This window comes from Pseudochaenichthys georgianus, unplaced genomic scaffold (assembly GCF_902827115.2).
Source record: "Pseudochaenichthys georgianus unplaced genomic scaffold, fPseGeo1.2 scaffold_1294_arrow_ctg1, whole genome shotgun sequence".
Taxonomy (NCBI): domain Eukaryota; kingdom Metazoa; phylum Chordata; class Actinopteri; order Perciformes; family Channichthyidae; genus Pseudochaenichthys; species Pseudochaenichthys georgianus.
This window is the reverse complement of record NW_027262195.1, coordinates 13,520-38,224: the sequence shown is the minus strand read 5'-3', so window position 1 is coordinate 38,224 and position 24,705 is coordinate 13,520. Positions and strand designations below refer to the sequence as shown.

General features: G+C 48.8%; 1 protein-coding gene across 2 annotated transcripts; it reads right to left on the bottom strand.

The window, feature by feature from the left end:
* Positions 1 to 18,344: 18,344 nt before the first annotated feature.
* rps14 (ribosomal protein S14) lies at positions 18,345 to 23,912 on the bottom strand. 2 transcript variants are annotated; one of them, XM_034077097.1, is made up of 5 exons: positions 23,820 to 23,912; positions 22,502 to 22,653; positions 22,067 to 22,228; positions 18,545 to 18,621; positions 18,345 to 18,450 (listed from the first exon to the last, which is right to left on the bottom strand). In XM_034077097.1, the coding sequence occupies exons 2-5, from the start codon at positions 22,648 to 22,650 to the stop codon at positions 18,383 to 18,385; spliced, it is 456 nt and encodes a 151-aa protein (XP_033932988.1). In that variant the 5' UTR covers positions 22,651 to 22,653; positions 23,820 to 23,912; the 3' UTR covers positions 18,345 to 18,382. The 2 variants fall into 2 exon arrangements, with proteins under 2 accessions (XP_033932988.1, XP_033932989.1); XM_034077098.2 differs by lacking the exon at positions 23,820 to 23,912 and adding an exon at positions 23,476 to 23,746.
* Positions 23,913 to 24,705: the final 793 nt, after the last annotated feature.

The window sequence follows — 24,705 nt, the reverse complement described above, 5'->3', positions numbered from 1 at the left end:
AGGGCGAGGAACCCCCGGCTGATCGAAGGCCTTCGAGAGTGTGTCCTAACAAGAGGACCAGAATGACCCAGCTCCGGACAGGAGAGTGTGTCCTAACAAGAGGACCAGAATGACCCAGCTCCGGACAGGAGAGTGTGTCCTAACAAGAGGACCAGAATGACCCAGCTCCGGACAGGAGAGTGTGTCCTAACAAGAGGACCAGAATGACCCAGCTCCGGACAGGAGAGTGTGTCCTAACAAGAGGACCAGAATGACCCAGCTCCGGACAGGAGAGTGTGTCCTAACAAGAGGACCAGAATGACCCAGCTCCGGACAGGAGAGTGTGTCCTAACAAGAGGACCAGAATGACCCAGCTCCGGACAGGAGAGTGTGTCCTAACAAGAGGACCAGAATGACCCAGCTCCGGACAGGAGAGTGTGTCCTAACAAGAGGACCAGAATGACCCAGCTCCGGACAGGAGAGTGTGTCCTAACAAGAGGACCAGAATGACCCAGCTCCGGACAGGAGAGTGTGTCCTAACAAGAGGACCAGAATGACCCAGCTCCGGACAGGAGAGTGTGTCCTAACAAGAGGACCAGAATGACCCAGCTCCGGACAGGAGAGTGTGTCCTAACAAGAGGACCAGAATGACCCAGCTCCGGACAGGAGAGTGTGTCCTAACAAGAGGACCAGAATGACCCAGCTCCGGACAGGAGAGTGTGTGGTGGGCCGGAGAGAGGGAGCATCCATCACACAGTTTGCTGAGTCTAGCTCTGGTCAGGTGTGATCTGCAGGACCTTCAACTGATCCGTGTCAGTCTGGCGCTGATGAGGTAGAGTTGACTCTGTCGAGGCCCCTGCCACCATTCATCTGAAAGCCCCAGCTGCTTCTCCCAGGTGCTCCTAGTCGCTAAAGGAGACGATAGTGCTGACGAGATTAACTTCCCCACGGCTGAAATGACTCCACGTGCTACAGGGGCAATAGAATCGTATCAACGAGAGAATCAGGTGGTTGAGGAGGAACATTGGGGAAGTGACAACGAGCAAAGTCTCGGATTTGAAAATATCTAAATAACAGAGAGTTTGGAAGGTCAAACTTAGTCTTGAGAATATCGAAGGAGACAAAAATGTTATCAACAAAAAGTAGTTTGAAGTAAACCAACCCTTCCACACAGAGAAGACCGGGTCGAGAGACGAAGGAAGAAAGATACGATTATTACAAATGGCATTAGCAGGGAAAGGGAAACCATTCTAAAGTGGCGTCGAACTTGCCTCCACATCTTTACCGTAGGTTGTACGATTGGCTTGGATACGCATTCAGCACGATATGATTTGAGGGGGGCACACATGAACGCCGATAAAGAGATGGAGCCACAAGTCTTCCATCCGGCACCAGTCTGTGACGGGGAGTCGTGCCAAGCGTGAATCCTTTAATAAAGTACAAGATCTGAGTACTTCTACTTTTAATCAAGTACAAGATCTGAGTACTTCTACTCAAGTACAAGATCTGAGTACTTCTACTCAAGTACAAGATCTGAGTACTTCTTTTACTCAAGTACAAGATCTGAGTACTTCTACTTTTACTCAAGTACAAGATCTGAGTACTTCTACTTTCACTAAAGTACAAGATCTGAGTACTTCTACTTTTAATCAAGTACAAGATCTGAGTACTTCTACTTTTACTCAAGTACACGATCTGAGTACTTCTACTTTTAATCAAGTACAAGATCTGAGTACTTCTTTAAATCAAGTACAAGATCTGAGTACTTCTACTTTTAATCAAGTACAAGATCTGAGTACTTCTACTTTTACTCAAGTACACGATCTGAGTACTTCTACTTTTAATCAAGTACAAGATCTGAGTACTTCTTTAAATCAAGTAAAAGATCTGAGTACTTCCACTTTTAATCAAGTACAAGATCTGAGTACTTCTACTTTTAATAAAGTACAAGATCTGAGTACTTCTACTTTTAATAAAGTACAAGATCTGAGTACTTCTACTTTTAATAAAGTACAAGATCTGAGTACTTCTACATTTAATCAAGTACAAGATCTGAGTACTTCTACTTTTAATAAAGTACAAGATCTGAGTACTTCTACTTTTAATAAAGTACAAGATCTGAGTACTTCTACTTTTAATCAAGTACAAGATCTGAGTACTTCTACTTTGACTCAAGAACAAGATCTGAGTACTTCTACTTTTAATAAAGTACAAGATCTGAGTACTTCTACTTTTAATACAAGATCTGAGTACTTCTACTTTTAATAAAGTACAAGATCAGAGTACTTCTACTTTTAATACAAGATCAGAGTACTTCTACTTTTAATACAAGATCAGAGTACTTCTACTTTTAATACAAGATCAGAGTACTTCTACTTTTAATACAAGATCAGAGTACTTCTACTTTTAATAAAGTACCAGATCTGAGTACTTCTACTTTTAATAAAGTACAAGATCTGAGTACTTCTACTTTTACTCAAGTACAAGATCCGAGTACTTCTACTTTTAATAAAGTACCAGATCTGAGTACTTCTACTTTTAATAAAGTACCAGATCTGAGTACTTCTACTTTTACTCAAGTACAAGATCCGAGTACTTCTACTTTTAATAAAGTACAAGATCCGAGTACTTCTACTTTTAATAAAGTACAAGATCTGAGTACTTCTACTTTTAATAAAGTACAAGATCTGAGTACTTCTACTTTTAATAAAGTACCAGATCTGAGTACTTCTACTTTTACTCAAGTACAAGATCCGAGTACTTCTACTTTTAATAAAGTACCAGATCTGAGTACTTCTACTTTTAATAAAGTACCAGATCTGAGTACTTCTACTTTTAATAAAGTACCAGATCTGAGTACTTCTACTTTTACTCAAGTACAAGATCCGAGTACTTCTACTTTTAATAAAGTACCAGATCTGAGTACTTCTACTTTTAATAAAGTACCAGATCTGAGTACTTCTACTTTTAATAAAGTACCAGATCTGAGTACTTCTACTTTTACTCAAGTACAAGATCCGAGTACTTCTACTTTTAATAAAGTACCAGATCTGAGTACTTCTACTTTTAATAAAGTACCAGATCTGAGTACTTCTACTTTTAATAAAGTACCAGATCTGAGTACTTCTACTTTTAATAAAGTACCAGATCTATACTTATAGAGGCTTTGCATAGACGTCCCGGGTGGCGCGGCGTCAGCCCAGGCCATACTGCAGTACCCAAACAGACACCGTAATACTCATGCCTGTTGGGTGAACCTCTGAGCTCTGGTTGGCTGCGGCAACAGAGCTGATCGAAACGGGGCCAGAGTCAGGTTACAGGCTGCCGGCGGTTACAGCACCCCGGGGTGAAGCAACGTGCACTTTCAAAGCGTCCACGGGAAACACGGCTCAATAGGACGCGAGGATCTCAAACCGTCCAACCACAACTGATCGTGGGGATCCTTCCACGGCAGGTACGTGTCGGGTTTTACATACAAACATTCAAAATCAACATACAGCCCACGAACTAAGACATGTATCTTAACAAGGACATGAGTCCTGGAGTCTGTCATCGATCGACATTTCAGATTGTGGAGTATCTCCAAAGCGAAGTCGTCCCTTGGCTCAGGTCGTCTTCATATCAGATTGTGGAGTATCTCCAAAGCGAAGTCGTCCCTTGGCTCAGGTCGTCTTCATATCAGATTGTGGAGTATCTCCAAAGCGAAGTCGTCCCTTGGCTCAGGTCGTCTTCATATCAGATTGTGGAGTATCTCCAAAGCGAAGTCGTCCCTTGGCTCAGGTCGTCTTCATATCAGATTGTGGAGTATCTCCAAAGCGAAGTCGTCCCTTGGCTCAGGTCGTCTTCCCACCAGTCTGTCGAGCCCCTGCAGCGCTTCGTTTACCTGTGAGTTAGAGAAATGTCTCCCCCTACTGGCCATTTGATTATATGAAACAGTGAAGGCTGTACAGTCCCTGGTACCTTTCAGAGGCTTTTGGTTTCCTCTATTATGTGTCATGTCCCAATGTCTCGACACCAGCATTTTAAATATATCTGAAGTCTGACTTGTCCTGTGAAAAGAGGTCACATGTGTATTAGTTAACAGTTCACCAGGATATAACTGGCACTTTCTGACAAAAGCCTCCTGACTGGGCGCCGTGTGTCAGATTGGGCCGCGAGAACATTCCAGCACCTTCCCCTGCTCCACATGCAGCTATAGACGTGCCAGAAGAAGGTCACCCATCGCACCGCTTGATCTCTCCAGCACGGCGTCTGATGCGTCTCCAGGACAGCCCGCACCGGCCTGGGAGCCACTGGGCAGAAGAGGACTGGGAGCCACTGGGCAGAGGAGGACTGGGAGCCACTGGGCAGAGGAGGACTGGGAGCCACTGGGCAGAGGAGGACTGGGAGCCACTGGGCAGAGGAGGACTGGGAGCCACTGGGAAGAAGAGGACTGGGAGCCACTGGGCAGAAGAGGACTGGGAGCCACTGGGCAGAAGAGGACTGGGAGCCACTGGGCAGAAGAGGACTGGGAGCCACTGGGCAGAAGAGGACTGGGAGCCACTGGGCAGAAGAGGACTGGGAGCCACTGGGCAGAAGAGGACTGGGAGCCACTGGGCAGAGGAGGACTGGGAGCCACTGGGCAGAAGAGGACTGGGAGCCACTGGGCAGAAGAGGACTGGGAGCCACTGGGCAGAAGAGGACTGGGAGCCACTGGGCAGAGGAGGACTGGGAGCCACTGGGCAGAGGAGGACTGGGAGCCACTGGGCAGAGGAGGACTGGGAGCCACTGGGCAGAAGAGGACTGGGAGCCACTGGGCAGAAGAGGACTGGGAGCCACTGGGCAGAAGAGGACTGGGAGCCACTGGGCAGAGGAGGACTGGGAGCCACTGGGCAGAGGAGGACTGGGAGCCACTGGGCAGAGGAGGACTGGGAGCCACTGGGAAGAAGAGGACTGGGAGCCACTGGGCAGAAGAGGACTGGGAGCCACTGGGCAGAAGAGGACTGGGAGCCACTGGGCAGAAGAGGACTGGGAGCCACTGGGCAGAAGAGGACTGGGAGCCACTGGGCAGAAGAGGACTGGGAGCCACTGGGCAGAAGAGGACTGGGAGCCACTGGGCAGAGGAGGACTGGGAGCCACTGGGCAGAAGAGGACTGGGAGCCACTGGGCAGAAGAGGACTGGGAGCCACTGGGCAGAAGAGGACTGGGAGCCACTGGGCAGAGGAGGACTGGGAGCCACTGGGCAGAGGAGGACTGGGAGCCACTGGGCAGAGGAGGACTGGGAGCCACTGGGCAGAAGAGGACTGGGAGCCACTGGGCAGAAGAGGACTGGGAGCCACTGGGCAGAAGAGGACTGGGAGCCACTGGGCAGAGGAGGACTGGGAGCCACTGGGCAGAAGAGGACTGGGAGCCACTGGGCAGAAGAGGACTGGGAGCCACTGGGCAGAAGAGGACTGGGAGCCACTGGGCAGAGGAGGACTGGGAGCCACTGGGCAGAGGAGGACTGGGAGCCACTGGGCAGAGGAGGACTGGGAGCCACTGGGCAGAGGAGGACTGGGAGCCACTGGGCAGAGGAGGACTGGGAGCCACTGGGCAGAGGAGGACTGGGAGCCACTGGGCAGAGGAGGACTGGGAGCCACTGGGCAGAGGAGGACTGGGAGCCACTGGGCAGAAGAGGACTGGGAGCCACTGGGCAGAAGAGGACTGGGAGCCACTGGGCAGAGGAGGACTGGTTGAACCGGAGACTGGCACTGGTTTGACCGGTGAAATGATTGACAACATGTCATTTGAAATTAATAATGTAACAACAGAAAATGTTAACTTAAAAGAAAAGCTTGTAATATATTACTAATGTATGTTTTACTTTCCAAAGATGTGGATGGGATCACATGATGATGTGTGAGACACTGTAATACCGTCGATTGAGCCGTTACATTCTGTTACACCCAATCACCCGTATCAGATTTAAAACATGATACGTTTGTTTTGTAATTATTATTACATTATTGTCAATGTTGTACTTGGTCAATGAGATGTCTTATAATCAGAGCCGTGATGTGGGGTTTGGTCGTGCAGGGGAAGGGAAGATCAATGTCTCTCAGGTTCTCTATCGTCGGATCGGACACGTCCCAAACTGCCTGCATGCGGTGTCAGACCCGCACTGCGCACTGGAATAGTACTGGTATATATTCAAGCTGGGTAAATACATTTTGAAAAAACAATTGAAGGGTAAAGTATTATATTTATTACAGGTTTCCAATGTCCCCAGTGAAACCAGCATGCTCCTTTGACTGTAAGCTGCAGAGGTCACCTCACAGAGACGTTGGGTCCACATTACAGTTCGTTCAACGCTAAAACACACGTTTTGAAAGCAGGGCTTATTTTCTCAAAACACATTCACAAAACCACAACGTGCAAAACACCTCATATATAATCACATACATACACACGGTCATTCAGATTGACAGTACTTCTGCTTCTTTTGAGAGGGGCATGCTGATGACATGTGGCACAATGCCAGCCTCCTTTGGGGGCAACTGTTATACCACACATCCAAAATGAAACCAGGTCGTTTCACGATGTGTGTGATCACATCCCATCACGGGACGCTTTTCCTCTCCACAACAAAGGCGCCACGTGGGTACCGGTGGTTGGGTATCGGTTGGCTGAGTCAGAGAGGCTCACACAGCAGGGTCTGGTGTCAGGGTCTGGTATCAGGGTCTGGTAGCAGGGTCTGGTATCAGGGTCTGGTATCAGGGTCTGGTATCAGGGTCTGGTAGCAGGGTCTGGTAGCAGGGTCTGGTAGCAGGGTCTGGTAGCAGGGTCTGGTAGCAGGGTCTGGTATCAGGGTCTGGTATCAGGGTCTGGTAGCAGGGTCTGGTATCAGGGTCTGGTAGCAGGGTCTGGTAGCAGGGTCTGGTATCAGGGTCTGGTAGCAGGGTCTGGTAGCAGGGTCTGGTAGCAGGGTCTGGTAGCAGGGTCTGGTAGCAGGGTCTGGTAGCAGGGTCTGGTATCAGGGTCTGGTAGCAGGGTCTGGTAGCAGGGTCTGGTAGCAGGGTCTGGTAGCAGGGTCTGGTATCAGGGTCTGGTATCAGGGTCTGGTATCAGGGTCTGGTAGCAGGGTCTGGTATCAGGGTCTGGTAGCAGGGTCTGGTATCAGGGTCTGGTATCAGGGTCTGGTAGCAGGGTCTGGTAGCAGGGTCTGGTATCAGGGTCTGGTATCAGGGTCTGGTATCAGGGTCTGGTATCAGGGTCTGGTATCAGGGTCTGGTAGCAGGGTCTGGTATCAGGGTCTGGTATCAGGGTCTGGTATCAGGGTCTGGTAGCAGGGTCTGGTATCAGGGTCTGGTATCAGGGTCTGGTAGCAGGGTCTGGTATCAGGGTCTGGTATCAGGGTCTGGTATCAGGGTCTGGTAGCAGGGTCTGGTAGCAGGGTCTGGTATCAGGGTCTGGTAGCAGGGTCTGGTATCAGGGTCTGGTAGCAGGGTCTGGTATCAGGGTCTGGTAGCAGGGTCTGGTAGCAGGGTCTGGTATCAGGGTCTGGTAGCAGGGTCTGGTAGCAGGGTCTGGTAGCAGGGTCTGGTATCAGGGTCTGGTAGCAGGGTCTGGTAGCAGGGTCTGGTATCAGGGTCTGGTATCAGGGTCTGGTATCAGGGTCTGGTAGCAGGGTCTGGTATCAGGGTCTGGTAGCAGGGTCTGGTATCAGGGTCTGGTATCAGGGTCTGGTAGCAGGGTCTGGTAGCAGGGTCTGGTATCAGGGTCTGGTAGCAGGGTCTGGTATCAGGGTCTGGTATCAGGGTCTGGTAGCAGGGTCTGGTATCAGGGTCTGGTATCAGGGTCTGGTAGCAGGGTCTGGTAGCAGGGTCTGGTATCAGGGTCTGGTAGCAGGGTCTGGTAGCAGGGTCTGGTAGCAGGGTCTGGTATCAGGGTCTGGTAGCAGGGTCTGGTATCAGGGTCTGGTAGCAGGGTCTGGTATCAGGGTCTGGTATCAGGGTCTGGTAGCAGGGTCTGGTATCAGGGTCTGGTATCAGGGTCTGGTAGCAGGGTCTGGTATCAGGGTCTGGTAGCAGGGTCTGGTAGCAGGGTCTGGTAGCAGGGTCTGGTATCAGGGTCTGGTAGCAGGGTCTGGTATCAGGGTCTGGTATCAGGGTCTGGTATCAGGGTCTGGTAGCAGGGTCTGGTATCAGGGTCTGGTATCAGGGTCTGGTATCAGGGTCTGGTAGCAGGGTCTGGTATCAGGGTCTGGTATCAGGGTCTGGTATCAGGGTCTGGTAGCAGGGTCTGGTATCAGGGTCTGGTATCAGGGTCTGGTATCAGGGTCTGGTAGCAGGGTCTGGTATCAGGGTCTGGTAGCAGGGTCTGGTAGCAGGGTCTGGTAGCAGGGTCTGGTATCAGGGTCTGGTATCAGGGTCTGGTATCAGGGTCTGGTATCAGGGTCTGGTATCAGGGTCTGGTAGCAGGGTCTGGTAGCAGGGTCTGGTAGCAGGGTCTGGTAGCAGGGTCTGGTATCAGGGTCTGGTAGCAGGGTCTGGTATCAGGGTCTGGTATCAGGGTCTGGTAGCAGGGTCTGGTATCAGGGTCTGGTATCAGGGTCTGGTATCAGGGTCTGGTAGCAGGGTCTGGTATCAGGGTCTGGTAGCAGGGTCTGGTACACACATGCAGCCAGCCGAGGAGGAGAGGCAGAAGGGCCTCACTGCCGTCCTCCTCCGGTCCTACATGGAAGTCCTGATTGCTAAGGGGGATCACCTGGGGGGGGGCTGCACCTGGGGACAATCAGAGGGAGAGAGGAAAACACACACACACACACACACACACACACACACACTACGGCACGTGACAGTGGGCTTGGAAAGTATTCAGGCCACTTCTTCCATACTTTATTGTGTTGTGAGACTTCATGTCTTGTGTTGTGCGTGTGCATGCACTATGAACTGCTGGACACTGTACAGGTGGGTGGAAGAAGAAGTTGATCTCTTTTCTTACAGAGTGGGACAGTGATATGGCATCCATCCTCCTCCTTCTGCACCTCCTGTCACCCCAGCCTGCGGGAAGGAAGAAGACCCAGAAGATCAGTGTAGCTCAGGCCATTGACCATCTGGTCGTATTTCACAAGGTATGTGGCAGGTTTGAGAATGCTAGATCTAGCCACCAGAACTACTACAGCGAGCTGTCACTGTGATAAAGTAGGACTGGGCAGTGCAAATATAAACTATTCCTAAAAACACACACATGCGCATAGTTAGCCATGTCAAATTAAAATGTTGCTTGCCTTGTCCTTCAGTCCTGTAGGAGTCTGGATGAGCACCCTCAGAGCCATATGGACACGAGCCAGCCATACCTCCTTGCTTCAGGGACCAGCAAGGAGGCTGTCGGCAACTTCTTCATTCTGATCGACGAGAAGCTCATCCCCTGTGAGGCTACCACTTCCTTAGCAGCAATTGATGAACTTTTTAAGCTTCACTTTGTCTCAGGCACTAGCTATGATCCAGCACTCAGAAGCATGTACACGTTGAGGCCACCAGTGAGAGCCCCAAGGTCAAGGAACTGAGAACTAAGTTTGTGAGTAATGTATAAGTGTTACATATGAGGTTATTGCTTGATACGCCTGGATCCTTAACTCGGCACCTTAAGCTTGTTCATGGCTTGTATCCAGGACAACATTTTAATTTGATATGCGCTCAGGGTGGCTGCTCGTTGCAGTTCAAACGTGTTTTAGGTTTTAAAAGACACCTGAGGAAATACCATGATAAGGATGGCAATAACCCTTCATCACCAGCTGTTATTCTCAGGGAAGACTCAGCAGGCCAGTGGGTCTGGATCTTCATCTCTAAAGATCAGGCGAAAGAAATGTGTGCGTCTATTACAGCCAAAGGGCAGCGGTGTTGCCTATAGTGTTATGTTGCCCGTTGTTGAAAGCATGGAAGAGTATGTTGATGAAGTTCACACAAGTCTGAAGGAACAAGTGTAGTGCCTCCTGATAATGCCTGTCGCATCGCAGTTGAGGAATGTACATAATTCTTTCACTGACTTCAACACAGACAGTAAATGGAGGACATATTTCAGTGACAAATGGGGGGTTGTCGAACCAGTCGAAGTGCACTTGGGTGTTCGATTCGAAGAGAAACAAAATCTCTGGAATATACGAACAGGTACCAGTCAACGACACTTTCATTTATGTACCCATCTTGAAGACCTTGGAGTTTATTTTCAAGAATGAGGAAGTATGTCAACACATTCATGACACCAGACACAGACGTGTATCAGGACTTTTCTGATGGACAGTATTATAAAATCATCCTTTGTATTCCAAGTACAGTAAAGCACTTCAAATTCAGGGTTATTACGACGATTTTGAAACGGCAAACCCATTAGGGTCTAAACAAGGCATTCATGAACTTGGATGTTTATATTTCACTCTTCGTAACTTGCCACCACGCCTGAATTCTTCTCTAATGAATATCCACCTCATTGTTTCACTCTCAGGACGGAAAGTATGGCATTGACAGAATACTGAGTCCATTGGTTGAGGACATAAAAGTACTGGAACAGGGAATGAAAGTGTTGTTTGCTGAGCAACCAATCGATGGTACCATTGCACAGATTACAGGTGACAATCGAGGCTTAGATGGCCTTCTTGGACATGTGGAATCTTTCAGTGCAAACCATTATTGTAGGGTGTGTCTCACTCAGGATGACCCGCGGGTGATTTTGCGCACAAACCTGTTAAATGAGGAACATTACAGTCATCTCATTCAGAACCAGGCGAAGGCCATTGTTATGGCCTCAACCGGAACAGCATACTCAATACCTTGACATACTTCAACATATGTGATAACTTTGTGTTTGACATAATGCATGACATCTTAGAAGGTGTAGCACAATATGAAGTCAAGCTGCTGTTTTTCTATTTAGGTGCCAATTTCATTTCTCGTGAGGGCATTCTCCAAAGAGGCTGTGCATTCAACTTTGGCTATTTGGGCAAAAAGACCCGTCCTCCAAGGATGAACCGTGAACAACCTGCCACTGTGTCTTTGGGGACATTCCGCTCATGGTGGTGATGCAGTCCCAGAGCAGACACTGGTATTTGCTGCTGTTGCTGTTGTTGCTGTTGTTGCTGCTGTTGCTGCTGTTGCTGTTGTTGCTGTTGTTGCTGCTGTTGTTGCTGCTGTTGCTGCTGTTGCTGTTGTTGCTGTTGTTGCTGTTGTTGCTGTTGTTGCTGCTGTTGTTGCTGTTGTTGCTGTTGTTGCTGTTGTTGCTGTTGTTGCTGTTGTTGCTGCTGTTGCTGCTGTTGCTGTTGTTGCTGTTGTTGCTGTTGTTGCTGCTGTTGCTGCTGTTGCTGTTGTTGCTGTTGTTGCTGTTGTTGCTGTTGTTGCTGCTGTTGCTGTTGTTGCTGTTGTTGCTGTTGTTGCTGTTGTTGCTGCTGTTGTTGCTGTTGTTGCTGTTGTTGCTGTTGTTGCTGTTGTTGCTGCTGTTGTTGCTGTTGTTGCTGTTGTTGCTGTTGCTGCTGTTGCTGTTGTTGCTGTTGTTGCTGTTGTTGCTGTTGTTGCTGCTGTTGTTGCTGTTGTTGCTGCTGTTGTTGCTGCTGTTGCTGCTGTTGCTGTTGTTGCTGTTGTTGCTGTTGTTGCTGTTGTTGCTGCTGTTGTTGCTGTTGTTGCTGTTGTTGCTGTTGTTGCTGCTGTTGCTGCTGTTGCTGTTGTTGCTGTTGTTGCTGCTGTTGCTGTTGTTGCTGTTGTTGCTGTTGTTGCTGCTGTTGCTGCTGTTGCTGTTGTTGCTGTTGTTGCTGTTGTTGCTGCTGTTGCTGCTGTTGCTGTTGTTGCTGTTGTTGCTGCTGTTGCTGTTGTTGCTGCTGTTGCTGTTGTTGCTGTTGTTGCTGTTGCTGTTGTTGCTGTTGTTGCTGCTGTTGCTGTTGTTGCTGTTGTTGCTGTTGTTGCTGTTGCATGTCATCAATATTTTATTTCCGCCCAGCATTTGAAACATCTTATAGCAGAGCAGCGTGGTTTATTCAAAGAGCTGTATCCTCTAAAGCATCTCATTCCAAAGCATCACTTTATGATCCACTACCCAGAATGCATTGGTCCGTTGGGACACGTGTGGACGGTGAGACATGGAGCCACACACAAGTTCTTTACGGCCAGCATAAAAAACTCTAAGAACATAACCAAATAGCCAGGAATCGCTCCCACAGGCGCAGAGTCTGGGCCCGGGCGGCAGAAACGCTGACTGATCTTGGAAATGGTGACATTATTTCAAAACATTTCCAGCTTGATCTGTCTAGTGACGTGAGTGTCACACCTTGGGTCCAAGGTGTTGAGCATCGCACCGTCCTGTTGTCTGCTGAGACTCGATGGACGAGATACCAGTGTTGGGCAGATTGTTTGTATTTTTCTGATGAGAGCTGAAATTCATTTTGTGGGGTTAGACATGGAAAGTTTATCTGTTGAGCATCTTCATGCCTTTAATGTTGTTAAGCAGAAGCTTTTCGGACCTCCACTGCCATGGAGGGTTATTTTTGTACATATACATTTTTGCTGTTGAACAATATTGAATGTTGGTTGAATTGCATATTGTGGGAATGTGTGCATTGTGAACATGTGTCAGTCTTAAGAGACATGCCACCATTCAAATAAAGCACTTGGCATATGTGCATTCAACACTATCAGTGTACATGTCTAACCCTTAAAGGTGAGAGGTATCACTACTGTAGTGCTACTCTACCCGGACAGGGTTGAATTGAAGATGCAGCCAGCACTGTTGTTGTTGTTGTTGTTGTTGTTGTTGTTGTTGTTGGTGTTGGTGTTCACATCTTACACTCTTAGTGTTGGTATAGTAACACTGTGATAGTGTTATATTCTCAACACTTTGCAAAGTGTTAATTTAACACTTTGCAAAGTGTTAATTTAACACTTTGCTGGTGGTTTCAATATAAACTCTTTCATAGTGTTAACATTAACTACATGGTGTTGGATTTTAGATTTCAAATGTGCTGTGTGTGCTCTTTCATTCCAGTAGAACCAGTAGAACCAGTAGAAACCAGTAGAACCAGTAGAACCAGTAGAACCAGTAGAACCAGTAGAAACCATCAGAAACCAGTAGAACCAGTAGAAACCAGTAGAACCAGTAGAAACCAGTAGAACCAGTAGAAACCAGTAGAACCAGTAGAAACCAGTAGAACCAGGAGGGGCAGGGAGGGGGCAGCGCCATACAGAGAGCTCTGGGAGGGGGCAGCGCCATACAGAGAGCTCTGGGAGGGGGCAGCGCCATACAGAGAGCTCTGGGAGGGGGCAGCGCCATACAGAGAGCTCTGGGAGGGGGGATTGCTAGTGAATTTCCCGACCGGCCCACTTCTTCCTCCAGACTGTTGACAACCATATTGTATAGATCAGGGGTCTCCAACCTTTCTCCACCTGAGAGCTACTTTGAAAAAATGAAAGTGGCCAAGAGCTACTTTCATCGCATCGCTTACATGTATTCACATAGCACTCATCAGTTGAATTAAGCTACTTTTGTGTGAAATCAATACCTAAAGCTTATCTAAAATCTTAACTTTACATCAAGGTCCAAGAAAACGACAATTTCTCACGTATTAATATGGACAACATAGTAAGTACATCACTGAAGATTCACATGTCCAAGAGCAGATTACAATGTGTTCACTTCTTCTTACGGCCCACAGAGTAAATACATCGCCTTAATCACCACCTTGCAAGCATCTTATGGCACGTGTGTAAAATAAGTGCATTCACTCTTTCACAGTCAGTGAGATGACTGGCGCTGCATGGAGTCCACCATACAGGGGTCTGCTGGACCCATTTAGGTTCACTCTAATAGAGTCATTTACATGTTCATCAGTCGGTCTTGTTCTGTATTTAGATTTCATTCATGTCAGAAAAGGCTGCTTCACAAAGGGAACTAGAGCCACATAAAGCAGACGTGTTCAGCGCTGCTTGGTGATGTTCTTATAGTTTTCTGGGTCCAAGGCTCCAGAAATGTTGTGAGTTTTGCTGAGACTTCAGCTGAACATGATTTTGGAGATTTATAACCTCCATCTCCATCTCCACAGGATTGACACTGAACAGTGCAGCCATCTTTTCTTCTTCTTCGTGTTGACATGAAATTATAATAAATGAATTGTATAGGTCTAGCCTCCCTATATCTGTGTGACATTTTTCCATCCTCAAAAACTAAAAACTAATACTTCTGCAGTCGAGCTGCAGCTTCTAGCCACGGCCTTCTGTTAAGAAAGGACACTGAATGTCCTGAATGAGGCATCACACACAGGACCTGAGTCTGAACACAGCAGACAACAGGAGTATTTACAACAGCATTATAAAAACTAAAATAGTGCATGTGGGTGCACGCTCACATTCTCTGTCTCACTGTTACATGAATCCCATGAATGTATGAGATTAAATTAGCTTCATTATATTTCAGTGATTAAGTGAATAATAAAGTTTCTATCGGGTCACTGTCAGCCTGTCACTCATTATTTTCAGGAGGGGGCGGGGCTTGGAGGAACGGAGAGGAGACGGTGATCGCGGAAGCTTTCCTCCTGCCTTCACAAACTGTCCACGCGTATGTATCAACTGAAAATAGCGAGAGGACATTCATACTCTGCAATCTAAGACTTGATTAAATCCACCAAAAACCTGACATTACGATAACGAGTGTTTTTCAAGAACACAAATCCCTCCCTGTGTCTCTGAGCCGCAGCGACGCGGCCTGATTCAGAGCGGGTCATTCTGCCGTTGGTTCTGGTGCTGCTGGAGAAAGCAGACTGCTCCGTGTGTGGTGTCGCTGTGCCGCTGTCACGTCTGTTCCTTGATCTCTGCGTCACGGACCAATTTTATATTCGTGTGACAGAAAGAATTCTAAAATAAAAAAACTGTATTGTCCGGCCGTGGCCGAAAAATCAAGAAGCAGCGTTACTACGCTATAATCAATAATCGAGCGGCGAGCTACTGAAAAGCTGCCCGCGAGCTACCGGTAGCTCGCGATCGACGTGTTGGAGACCCCTGGTATAGATATTCGTATATCACGGCCTGAAGTGAGCTATTGCATTTATAAAACGGTTACCACGTGTGGCTGGCAATGTGAAAGAAAAATACACACTCAATTTAAATAGTTTTTATTATTAAATAATGATGTTCAAAATAAAATAGTCCCTCCGTTGCCTTCTGCACAAAACATAGTGCGAGGTGGTTGCTATGCAACAACAATAACAGCTAGAGAACATAATAGACAGCATTGTCGTCGTTTAGGTGCTTTTTTTTCTGGAGATAGGCGCTTCTCAATCCACAGCAAGGCCACCCCGGAGGTCGAAGTTCACCTTAAATGTTTCCATTTTAAGCTTTGTTAGTTAGTTAGTTTCGTGACGGACCTAATGTAACAGTATTAACCATATCATACCACGGTTCTCAGACGCGGAGGGATACTGACTTGTGAAAAGTAACTACAATTATACCCGGGATATACGCTCATTATATCACGACTAAGAAACGTCAGATTGCTTGATTTGAATTGTCCGTTTTATAAACATGTACTAACTGTGCTTACCCCCGTGCAGGTGAAGAGATGTCGGTGAGAAGACAGTTTCAGTCCGGAGGGAAAAACAGAACATGAAGAAGGTGGAGAGAGGATCACTCGAAGGTGGGGTGTTGTATGAGTCAAATTGCCATTAAAACATCAGCTGCCACTCAGGACATGAGGAAGGAGGTCTCTGCATCAGGCTGATGGAGACGCAGACCCAGCATTCTTTATTTAACATTCATTCAAGTCTGTGATGCCTTTGATCTGCTGATGCACAGGAGGAAGAGACTCTGTCCGTGGATTGGCTTACAGAACGGTTACAGTTTGCAGCCTAAAAAACATGGAGCATTTTTTCCCTTTTATGTCAATTTGCACATTTCATGCAAATTGACCACCCTGTCACCATGACGATGACTCCTAACAGCAGTGGTGGGCCGTCAGGGCCAGCAAGGCCTTCTCTGCTGGCCTAAACATCAGAATATACATTTTGATATATTTTTTCCACAAATATGTATTAAATTATTCCCCATAGTCTATTCTTTTCATTTCAGAGCTTTCCTCTTGGTTGCGCTGCTTCCAGCCTCAGAACAAGATTTGGAGGGCTGGCCTTTATGTTAGAGCTTTTATCCAATCATACTTCAGCCATAATGTGTCCAGGGTCCAAGAGATCTGCCCTCAGGCCTTCAGCATCAACAGAGCGGGCGCCTGTAGCTTAAAGCGAACGGAAACAAAACTGTGGCGTTAACCAATCAGATTTTGAGTTGGCGACAACGGGCCAGCTAGCAGGCGTGCGATGACGTCAGCACGTGCACGTCTTTTGATTGGATACGCACTATTGAGAGGCAGAGCTATGTAGAGCTAGCAAACTGAACTTGAATGAGGCAATGAGCTAATTTGTGTAGATTTCTACAAGCTGTTTTTTTTCAACCCACAATGGCTGAAGGAGGAGAAGAGATCGATTTGGTCGCAGATATCATTACAACGCCATTTTCAAGACGAACTTTTCAAGAAAAGCTACACATTGTGAGAAGAGAACGGCCAACCCCGACGCTAGCGAGCCCATCACAGCGGGGAAAGGTTTGTCCGCCACTTTCAAATCACTAACTACGAGCGGTACCCCTGGCTCGCGGCCTCCGAGAGGCGCTGCACATGCTACTGCTGCGAATGGGCTATTTGCAAATGATCGATTTGGTGTTTGGAGCCACACTGGATTTGCAAACTTGAGTCGTCTAACCAAGGCAGCAAGGAGACACCACCAAGGCAGCAAGGAGACACCACCAAGGCAGCAAGGAGACACCAAAGCACGGCTGGGCACTTACAAGCAATGGTGCTTTTGAAAACCTTTGGAGTGGATCTACAGCTCAACGAACAAGTGCGCCGGGAAACGAGCTCCACAACGAAAGGGTGAACAACAATTAGCGTTTCTTTTCTTTTCAGTGAATAGTTTGTGTCTTTATCGTCACGTGTCTTAAATGAAACTGCTTCGGTGCGACACTGCGCTGTTCAGTGAACACACTTGTTAAAGCTCACATACTTTTGGAGGACTTAGTAAAACTTTGTAGACGAATGCCTTAAAAGCCCCTTTTATTTTTAAGTGTTGACAGTCTCCAAGCGATCTTAAAGCTGGTAGTTGAACACTCTTAATTGTAAATGCGGATATATTGATTATAAACGCTTCGGGATATTAATATAACTCTGTTGTACTTGACTATGTTAAGGTGATGCAACGCCCGGTTATACTGCGTTTGTCTGTTTCAGCCTCGCCCCTTAACTCCTAGCAGTCATCGTCATGGTGACGCTCAGCCTCTCCCCTTAACTCCTAGCAGTCATCGTCATGGTGACGCTCAGCCTCTCCCCTTAACTCCTAGCAGTCATCGTCATGGTGACGCTCAGCCTCTCCCCTTAACTCCTAGCAGTCATCGTCATGGTGACGCTCAGCCTCTCCCCTTAACTCCTAGCAGTCATCGTCATGGTGACGCTCAGTCTCTCCCCTTAACTCCTAGCAGTCATCGTCATGGTGACGCTCAGCCTCTCCCCTTAACTCCTAGCAGTCATCGTCATGGTGACGCTCAGCCTCTCCCCTTAACTCCTAGCAGTCATCGTCATGGTGACGCTCAGCCTCTCCCCTTAACTCCTAGCAGTCATCGTCATGGTGACGCTCAGCCTCTCCCCTTAACTCCTAGCAGTCATCGTCATGGTGACGCTCAGCCTCTCCCCTTAACTCCTAACAGTCATCGTCATGGTGACGCTCAGCCTCTCCCCTTAACTCCTAGCAGTCATCGTCATGGTGACGCTCAGCCTCTCCCCTTAACTCCTAACAGTCATCGTCATGGTGACGCTCAGCCCCAGAGCGGAGCAAGGCAATGAAACTTAAAATAAGAAGCAGCATGTTATGGCGCGCTCTGCACGGGGCCCCTTGAGGGGTTTCAGTAAATCAAAGGGTGTCATGTTGCTGTGGACCTTCTTCATACCTTGAACATGCCGTTTAATACTTTTAAATAGCCTTAACTTTTGCTAAATTGATTTATCAACTTTTAATACTTTTTAAGACCCAGCGGACACCCTGGAGAGAGAGAGACAGAGGGAGGAGAGGCAGACAGAGGGAGGAGAGAGAGGGAGACAGAGGGAGGAGAGAGAGGCAGAGAGGGAGGGAGAGAGGCAGGGAGAGGGAGGAGAGGCAGAGGGAGAGAGAGAGGCAGAGGGAGAGAGGAGAGGCAGAGGGAGAGAGAGAGACAGACAGAGAGGGAGGGAGGAGAGAGAGGCAGAGAGAGAGGGAGAGAGGCAGAGAGAGAGGGAGAGAGAGAGAGGGAGACTTGGCAGTGAGGAGTCTGAACTGGTGAGGAAGGAGACGGACACGGAGATGGATCTGAAAGTCTTTATTGTCAGAAAGCGGCAGCAGCTACAGACGGCGCCCGCGACGACCTCCCTTCCTCCGGGTGGAGTCCGAGGGGATGGGAGTCACATCCTCTGAAGACAGAGAGAGCAGGGTCAGGCAACACGGAGTGAGAGAGACTCAGGCAGAGAGACAGTGTGTGCCAGACAGTGTGTGTGTGTGTCTCACCGATGCGTCCGATCTTCATGCCGGACCGAGCCAGCGCTCTGAGAGCAGACTGCGCTCCGGGGCCGGGGGTCTTTGTTCTGAGGAGAGAGAGAGAGGTTAGCTCCGTGCTAACGGACAGCAGGGACCCTCAGAGACACAGCTGCTGATGCGGTGTGTACCTGTTGCCCCCAGTTGCCCCAGTGTAATATGCAGTGTGTACCTGTTGCCCCCAGTGTAATATGCAGTGTGTACCTGTTGCCCCAGTGTAATATGCAGTGTGTACCTGTTGCCCCAGTGTAATATGCAGTGTGTACCTGTTGCCCCCAGTGTAATATGCAGTGTGTACCTGTTGCCCCCAGTAGCCCCAATGTAATATGCAGTGTGTACCTGTTGCCCCCAGTAGCCCCAGTGTAATATGCAGTGTGTACCTGTTGCCCCCAGTAGCCCCAGTGTAATATGCAGTGTGTACCTGTTGCCCCCAGTAGCCCCAGTGTAATATGCAGTGTGTACCTGTTGCCCCCAGTAGCCCCAGTGTAATATGCGGTGTGTACCTGTTGCCCCCAGTAGCCCCAGTGTAATATGCAGTGTGTACCTGTTGCCCCCAGTGTAATATGCGGTGTGTACCTGTTGCCCCAGTGTAATATGCGGTGTGTACCTGTTGCCCCCAGTAGCCCCAGTGTAATATGCAGTGTGTACCTGTTGCCCCCAGTGTAATATGCAGTGTGTACCTGTTGCCCCAGTGTAATATGCGGTGTGTACCTGTTGCCCCAGTGTAATATGCGGTGTGTACCTGTTGCCCCCAGTAGCCCCAGTGTAATATGCAGTGTGTACCTGTTGCCCCAGTGTAATATGCGGTGTGTACCTGTTGCCCCCAGTAGCCCCAGTGTAATATGCAGTGTGTACCTGTTGCCCCAGTGTAATATGCGGTGTGTACCTGTTGCCCCCAGTAGCCCCAGTGTAATATGCAGTGTGTACCTGTTGCCCCCAGTGTAATATGCAGTGTGTACCTGTTGCCCCAGTGTAATATGCGGTGTGTACCTGTTGCCCCCAGTAGCCCCAGTGTAATATGCAGTGTGTACCTGTTGCCCCCAGTAGCCCCAGTGTAATATGCAGTGTGTACCTGTTGCCCCCTGTGTAATATGCAGTGTGTACCTGTTGCCCCCAGTTGCCCCAGTGTAATATGCAGTGTGTACCTGTTGCCCCCAGTAGCCCCAGTGTAATATGCAGTGTGTACCTGTTGCCCCCTGTGTAATATGCAGTGTGTACCTGTTGCCCCCAGTGTAATATGCAGTGTGTACCTGTTGCCCCCAGTGTAATATGCGGTGTGTACCTGTTGCCCCCAGTAGCCCCAGTGTAATATGCAGTGTGTACCTGTTGCCCCCAGTTGCCCCAGTGTAATATGCAGTGTGTACCTGTTGCCCCCAGTTGCCCCAGTGTAATATGCAGTGTGTACCTGTTGCCCCCAGTGTAATATGCAGTGTGTACCTGTTGCCCCAGTGTAATATGCAGTGTGTACCTGTTGCCCCCAGTGTAATATGCAGTGTGTACCTGTTGCCCCCAGTGTAATATGCAGTGTGTACCTGTTGCCCCCAGTGTAATATGCAGTGTGTACCTGTTGCCCCCAGTAGCCCCAGTGTAATATGCAGTGTGTACCTGTTGCCCCCAGTAGCCCCAGTGTAATATGCAGTGTGTACCTGTTGCCCCCAGTAGCCCCAGTGTAATATGCAGTGTGTACCTGTTGCCCCCAGTAGCCCCAGTGTAATATGCGGTGTGTACCTGTTGCCCCCAGTAGCCCCAGTGTAATATGCAGTGTGTACCTGTTGCCCCCAGTGTAATATGCGGTGTGTACCTGTTGCCCCAGTGTAATATGCGGTGTGTACCTGTTGCCCCCAGTAGCCCCAGTGTAATATGCAGTGTGTACCTGTTGCCCCCAGTGTAATATGCAGTGTGTACCTGTTGCCCCAGTGTAATATGCGGTGTGTACCTGTTGCCCCAGTGTAATATGCGGTGTGTACCTGTTGCCCCCAGTAGCCCCAGTGTAATATGCAGTGTGTACCTGTTGCCCCAGTGTAATATGCGGTGTGTACCTGTTGCCCCCAGTAGCCCCAGTGTAATATGCAGTGTGTACCTGTTGCCCCCAGTGTAATATGCGGTGTGTACCTGTTGCCCCAGTGTAATATGCGGTGTGTACCTGTTGCCCCCAGTAGCCCCAGTGTAATATGCAGTGTGTACCTGTTGCCCCCAGTGTAATATGCAGTGTGTACCTGTTGCCCCAGTGTAATATGCGGTGTGTACCTGTTGCCCCCAGTAGCCCCAGTGTAATATGCAGTGTGTACCTGTTGCCCCCAGTAGCCCCAGTGTAATATGCAGTGTGTACCTGTTGCCCCCTGTGTAATATGCAGTGTGTACCTGTTGCCCCCAGTTGCCCCAGTGTAATATGCAGTGTGTACCTGTTGCCCCCAGTAGCCCCAGTGTAATATGCAGTGTGTACCTGTTGCCCCCTGTGTAATATGCAGTGTGTACCTGTTGCCCCCAGTGTAATATGCAGTGTGTACCTGTTGCCCCCAGTGTAATATGCGGTGTGTACCTGTTGCCCCCAGTAGCCCCAGTGTAATATGCAGTGTGTACCTGTTGCCCCCAGTTGCCCCAGTGTAATATGCAGTGTGTACCTGTTGCCCCCAGTTGCCCCAGTGTAATATGCAGTGTGTACCTGTTGCCCCCTGTGTAATATGCAGTGTGTACCTGTTGCCCCCAGTGTAATATGCAGTGTGTACCTGTTGCCCCAGTGTAATATGCAGTGTGTACCTGTTGCCCCCAGTAGCCCCAGTGTAATATGCGGTGTGTACCTGTTGCCCCCAGTAGCCCCAGTGTAATATGCAGTGTGTACCTGTTGCCCCCAGTTGCCCCAGTGTAATATGCAGTGTGTACCTGTTGCCCCCAGTAGCCCCAGTGTAATATGCAGTGTGTACCTGTTGCCCCCAGTTGCCCCAGTGTAATATGCAGTGTGTACCTGTTGCCCCCAGTAGCCCCAGTGTAATATGCAGTGTGTACCTGTTGCCCCCAGTAGCCCCAGTGTAATATGCGGTGTGTACCTGTTGCCCCCAGTAGCCCCAGTGTAATATGCAGTGTGTACCTGTTGCCCCCAGTAGCCCCAGTGTAATATGCAGTGTGTACCTGTTGCCCCCAGTAGCCCCAGTGTAATATGCAGTGTGTACCTGTTGCCCCCAGTAGCCCCAGTGTAATATGCGGTGTGTACCTGTTGCCCCCAGTAGCCCCAGTGTAATATGCAGTGTGTACCTGTTGCCCCCAGTAGCCCCAGTGTAATATGCGGTGTGTACCTGTTGCCCCCAGTAGCCCCAGTGTAATATGCAGTGTGTACCTGTTGCCCCCAGTTGCCCCAGTGTAATATGCAGTGTGTACCTGTTGCCCCCAGTAGCCCCAGTGTAATATGCAGTGTGTACCTGTTGCCCCCAGTAGCCCCAGTGTAATATGCGGTGTGTACCTGTTGCCCCCAGTAGCCCCAGTGTAATATGCGGTGTGTACCTGTTGCCCCCAGTTGCCCTCAGCTTAATATGCAGCGCCGTGATGCCCAGCTCTTTGCAGCGCTGAGCCACATCCTGAGCGGCCAGCATGGCGGCGTACGGAGAGGACTCGTCTCTGTCAGCTTTCACCTTCATCCCACCGGTCACACGGCAGATTGTCTCCCTGCAGCCAATCAGAGCACAGGGGAGAGTCAGAGGACCAATCAGAGCACAGGGTGAGAGTCAGGGGACCAATCAGAGCACAGGGTGAGAGTCAGAGACCAATCAGAGCACAGAGTGAGAGTCAGAGACCAATCAGAGCACAGAGTGAGAGTCAGAGGACCAATCAGAGCACAGGGTGAGAGTCAGAGGACCAATCAGAGCACAGGGTGAGAGTCAGAGGACCAATCAGAGCACAGGGTGAAACAGACCACAGATATAATATAACGATACGTACTTTCCGGAGAGGTCGGTGACGTGTACGAAGGTGTCGTTGAAGGAGGCGAAGATGTGGCAGACCCCGAACACGTTCTCTCCTTCAGCGACCTGAGGGCCGAGGCTGATCACCTGCTCCTCCTTCTTCTCCTTGCCTTTACGTGGAGCCATGTTCTGCAGGACACACACACACACACCTTTAGACACGGCACCTCTGAGGCGCTGAGTGGCACTCCCCACACACGAGCTGCAGTGGGGTTTGAACCCGTGACCCCCTGATCAGTACACCATCACCTGTACATACATCACTGCACTCCTATTGGCTAGCGCTCAAAAGCACCTCTGAGTTAAAGTCCATACAACCTGTGCAGGCAACACTTCCTATACACCGAGTCAGCTGTGCAGGTACTTCCTGTCTGAGAGCAGGTCAAGTGTAAATATAATAACTTCTAACTCTAAGCTCAGCACCAACAGTCTTCAAAGTCTCATTTCAAAATAAAAGCCCCGGACACACCAACCCTGCCAGATATGCAGTTACTTCAAAATAAAAGCTCATATAAACATTCACTTTAAACTGTCTTAATGGCTCATTTCACAATAAGAGACACTAACCCTACAGATAGCAGTTCCTTCAAAATAAAAGCTCATAGAAACACTAGAAGACGCTTCACAGGGAACTCTACATTAATATTAGTACTCATCCAGTCAGTGATGAGTGCTGGTGTCTGCCCCCCCACTCACCCGAGGGTCAGTCTGTCTGTACTCAGATTCAATAAGAACCACAGCTATGTCCGGTAATGGAAGCAGGCGTGCTGACCGCTCACATGGTGGTCAACCTGCAGCTAAGCTAACACATGCTAACAACCTTCTGATTAAAAACACTGACTATGAAACAGTGTGACGTCACAATGTTACCACATTCTAAGCACTCTTTATATTAAAAACGGTTAAACGGAGCACACGATGCTACTGTTAGCATGTTAGCTCCAGCCTCACCTGCGCTGTTCCACCTGCTTCCTCTCTGTAAAGACTCTGCACGCGCCTCTAAAGACACGAAAAGCCTCTTGTTGGTCTTTGCCGTGTTATTTATTAAACATTAAACTCAGTAAACGGGTTTCTTGCCGCGGCTCGGGCACAAAATGGCGCTGAGTCTCTTCGGCTCACGTCTCTCAGAAAGTCGGAGATAAAAACGGATAAAAAGAGACTCCGAGTTTAACTCAGAAACACAATTCCCCCACAAACACAGTGCAGCACGGGGCCAGGTGAGGCTGCGGCAGGCAGGAGCGCGGATGGTTACCTAGACAGCAGATATTACTCGGATTAAAGCAGACAGAACTCACCGCTGTATGTCTCTTTGGGAGCAGAAACAAGAAAGGAAAGAACTTCCGCTTCCGGTGCCCAAGATGAGGCCTCGCAGCGCGGGAAAGAGAGGCTGCCCCCACGTGGTCTCCCCCAGAAATACATCGAGTTTATTCAATAAAGTGCTTATATTCATATATATTTCATGTATTATATAAGATTTATTCATGTATTAATTATGGTTGTGTTGTATTAATAAGTTATAGGATTTATGTAGATAAACTTTTATAGTACATTGTAACTGATGAAGAGAGGCTGCCCCATGTGGTCTCCGCCGGAAGTACACCTGTTGTTGTTATACATGTATATAGATTTAATAAAGTGTTTATATATCATTCACTGTTCATATCTTACCTCTATTATATAATATAGGGTGTATTAATGTGTTATATTATTATATGACATGTATAATATATAAGACAACTGATGGAGAGGCTGCCCCCTAGTGGTCTCTGTTGTAACTGATGGAGAGGCTGCCCCCTAGTGGTCTCTGTTGTAACTGATGGAGAGGCTGCCCCCTAGTGGTCTCTGTTGTAACTGATGGAGAGGCTGCCCCCTAATGGTCTCTGTTGTAACTGATGGAGAGGCTGCCCCCTAGTGGTCTCTGTTGTAACTGATGGAGAGGCTGCCCGCTAGTGGTCTCTGTTGTAACTGATGGAGAGGCTGCCCCCTAGTGGTCTCTGTTGTAACTGATGGAGAGGCTGCCCCCTAGTGGTCTCTGTTGTAACTGATGGAGAGGCTGCCCCCTAGTGGTCTCTGTTATAACTGATGGAGAGGCTGCCCCCTAGTGGTCTCTGTTGTAACTGATGGAGAGGCTGCCCCCTAGTGGTCTCTGTTGTAACTGATGGAGAGGCTGCCCCCTAGTGG

Coding starts and splice junctions, on each gene's coding strand:
- rps14 (XM_034077097.1), bottom strand. CDS start 22,650: ATGGCTCCACGTAAAGGCAAGGAGAAGAAGGAGGAGCAGGTGATCAGC. Junction 18,622..22,066: donor AGGGCAACTGGGGGCAACAG/GTACACACCGCA, acceptor CTCTCTCCTCAG/AACAAAGACCCCCGGCCCCG. Junction 18,451..18,544: donor CATGAAGATCGGACGCATCG/GTGAGACACACA, acceptor CTCTGTCTTCAG/AGGATGTGACTCCCATCCCC.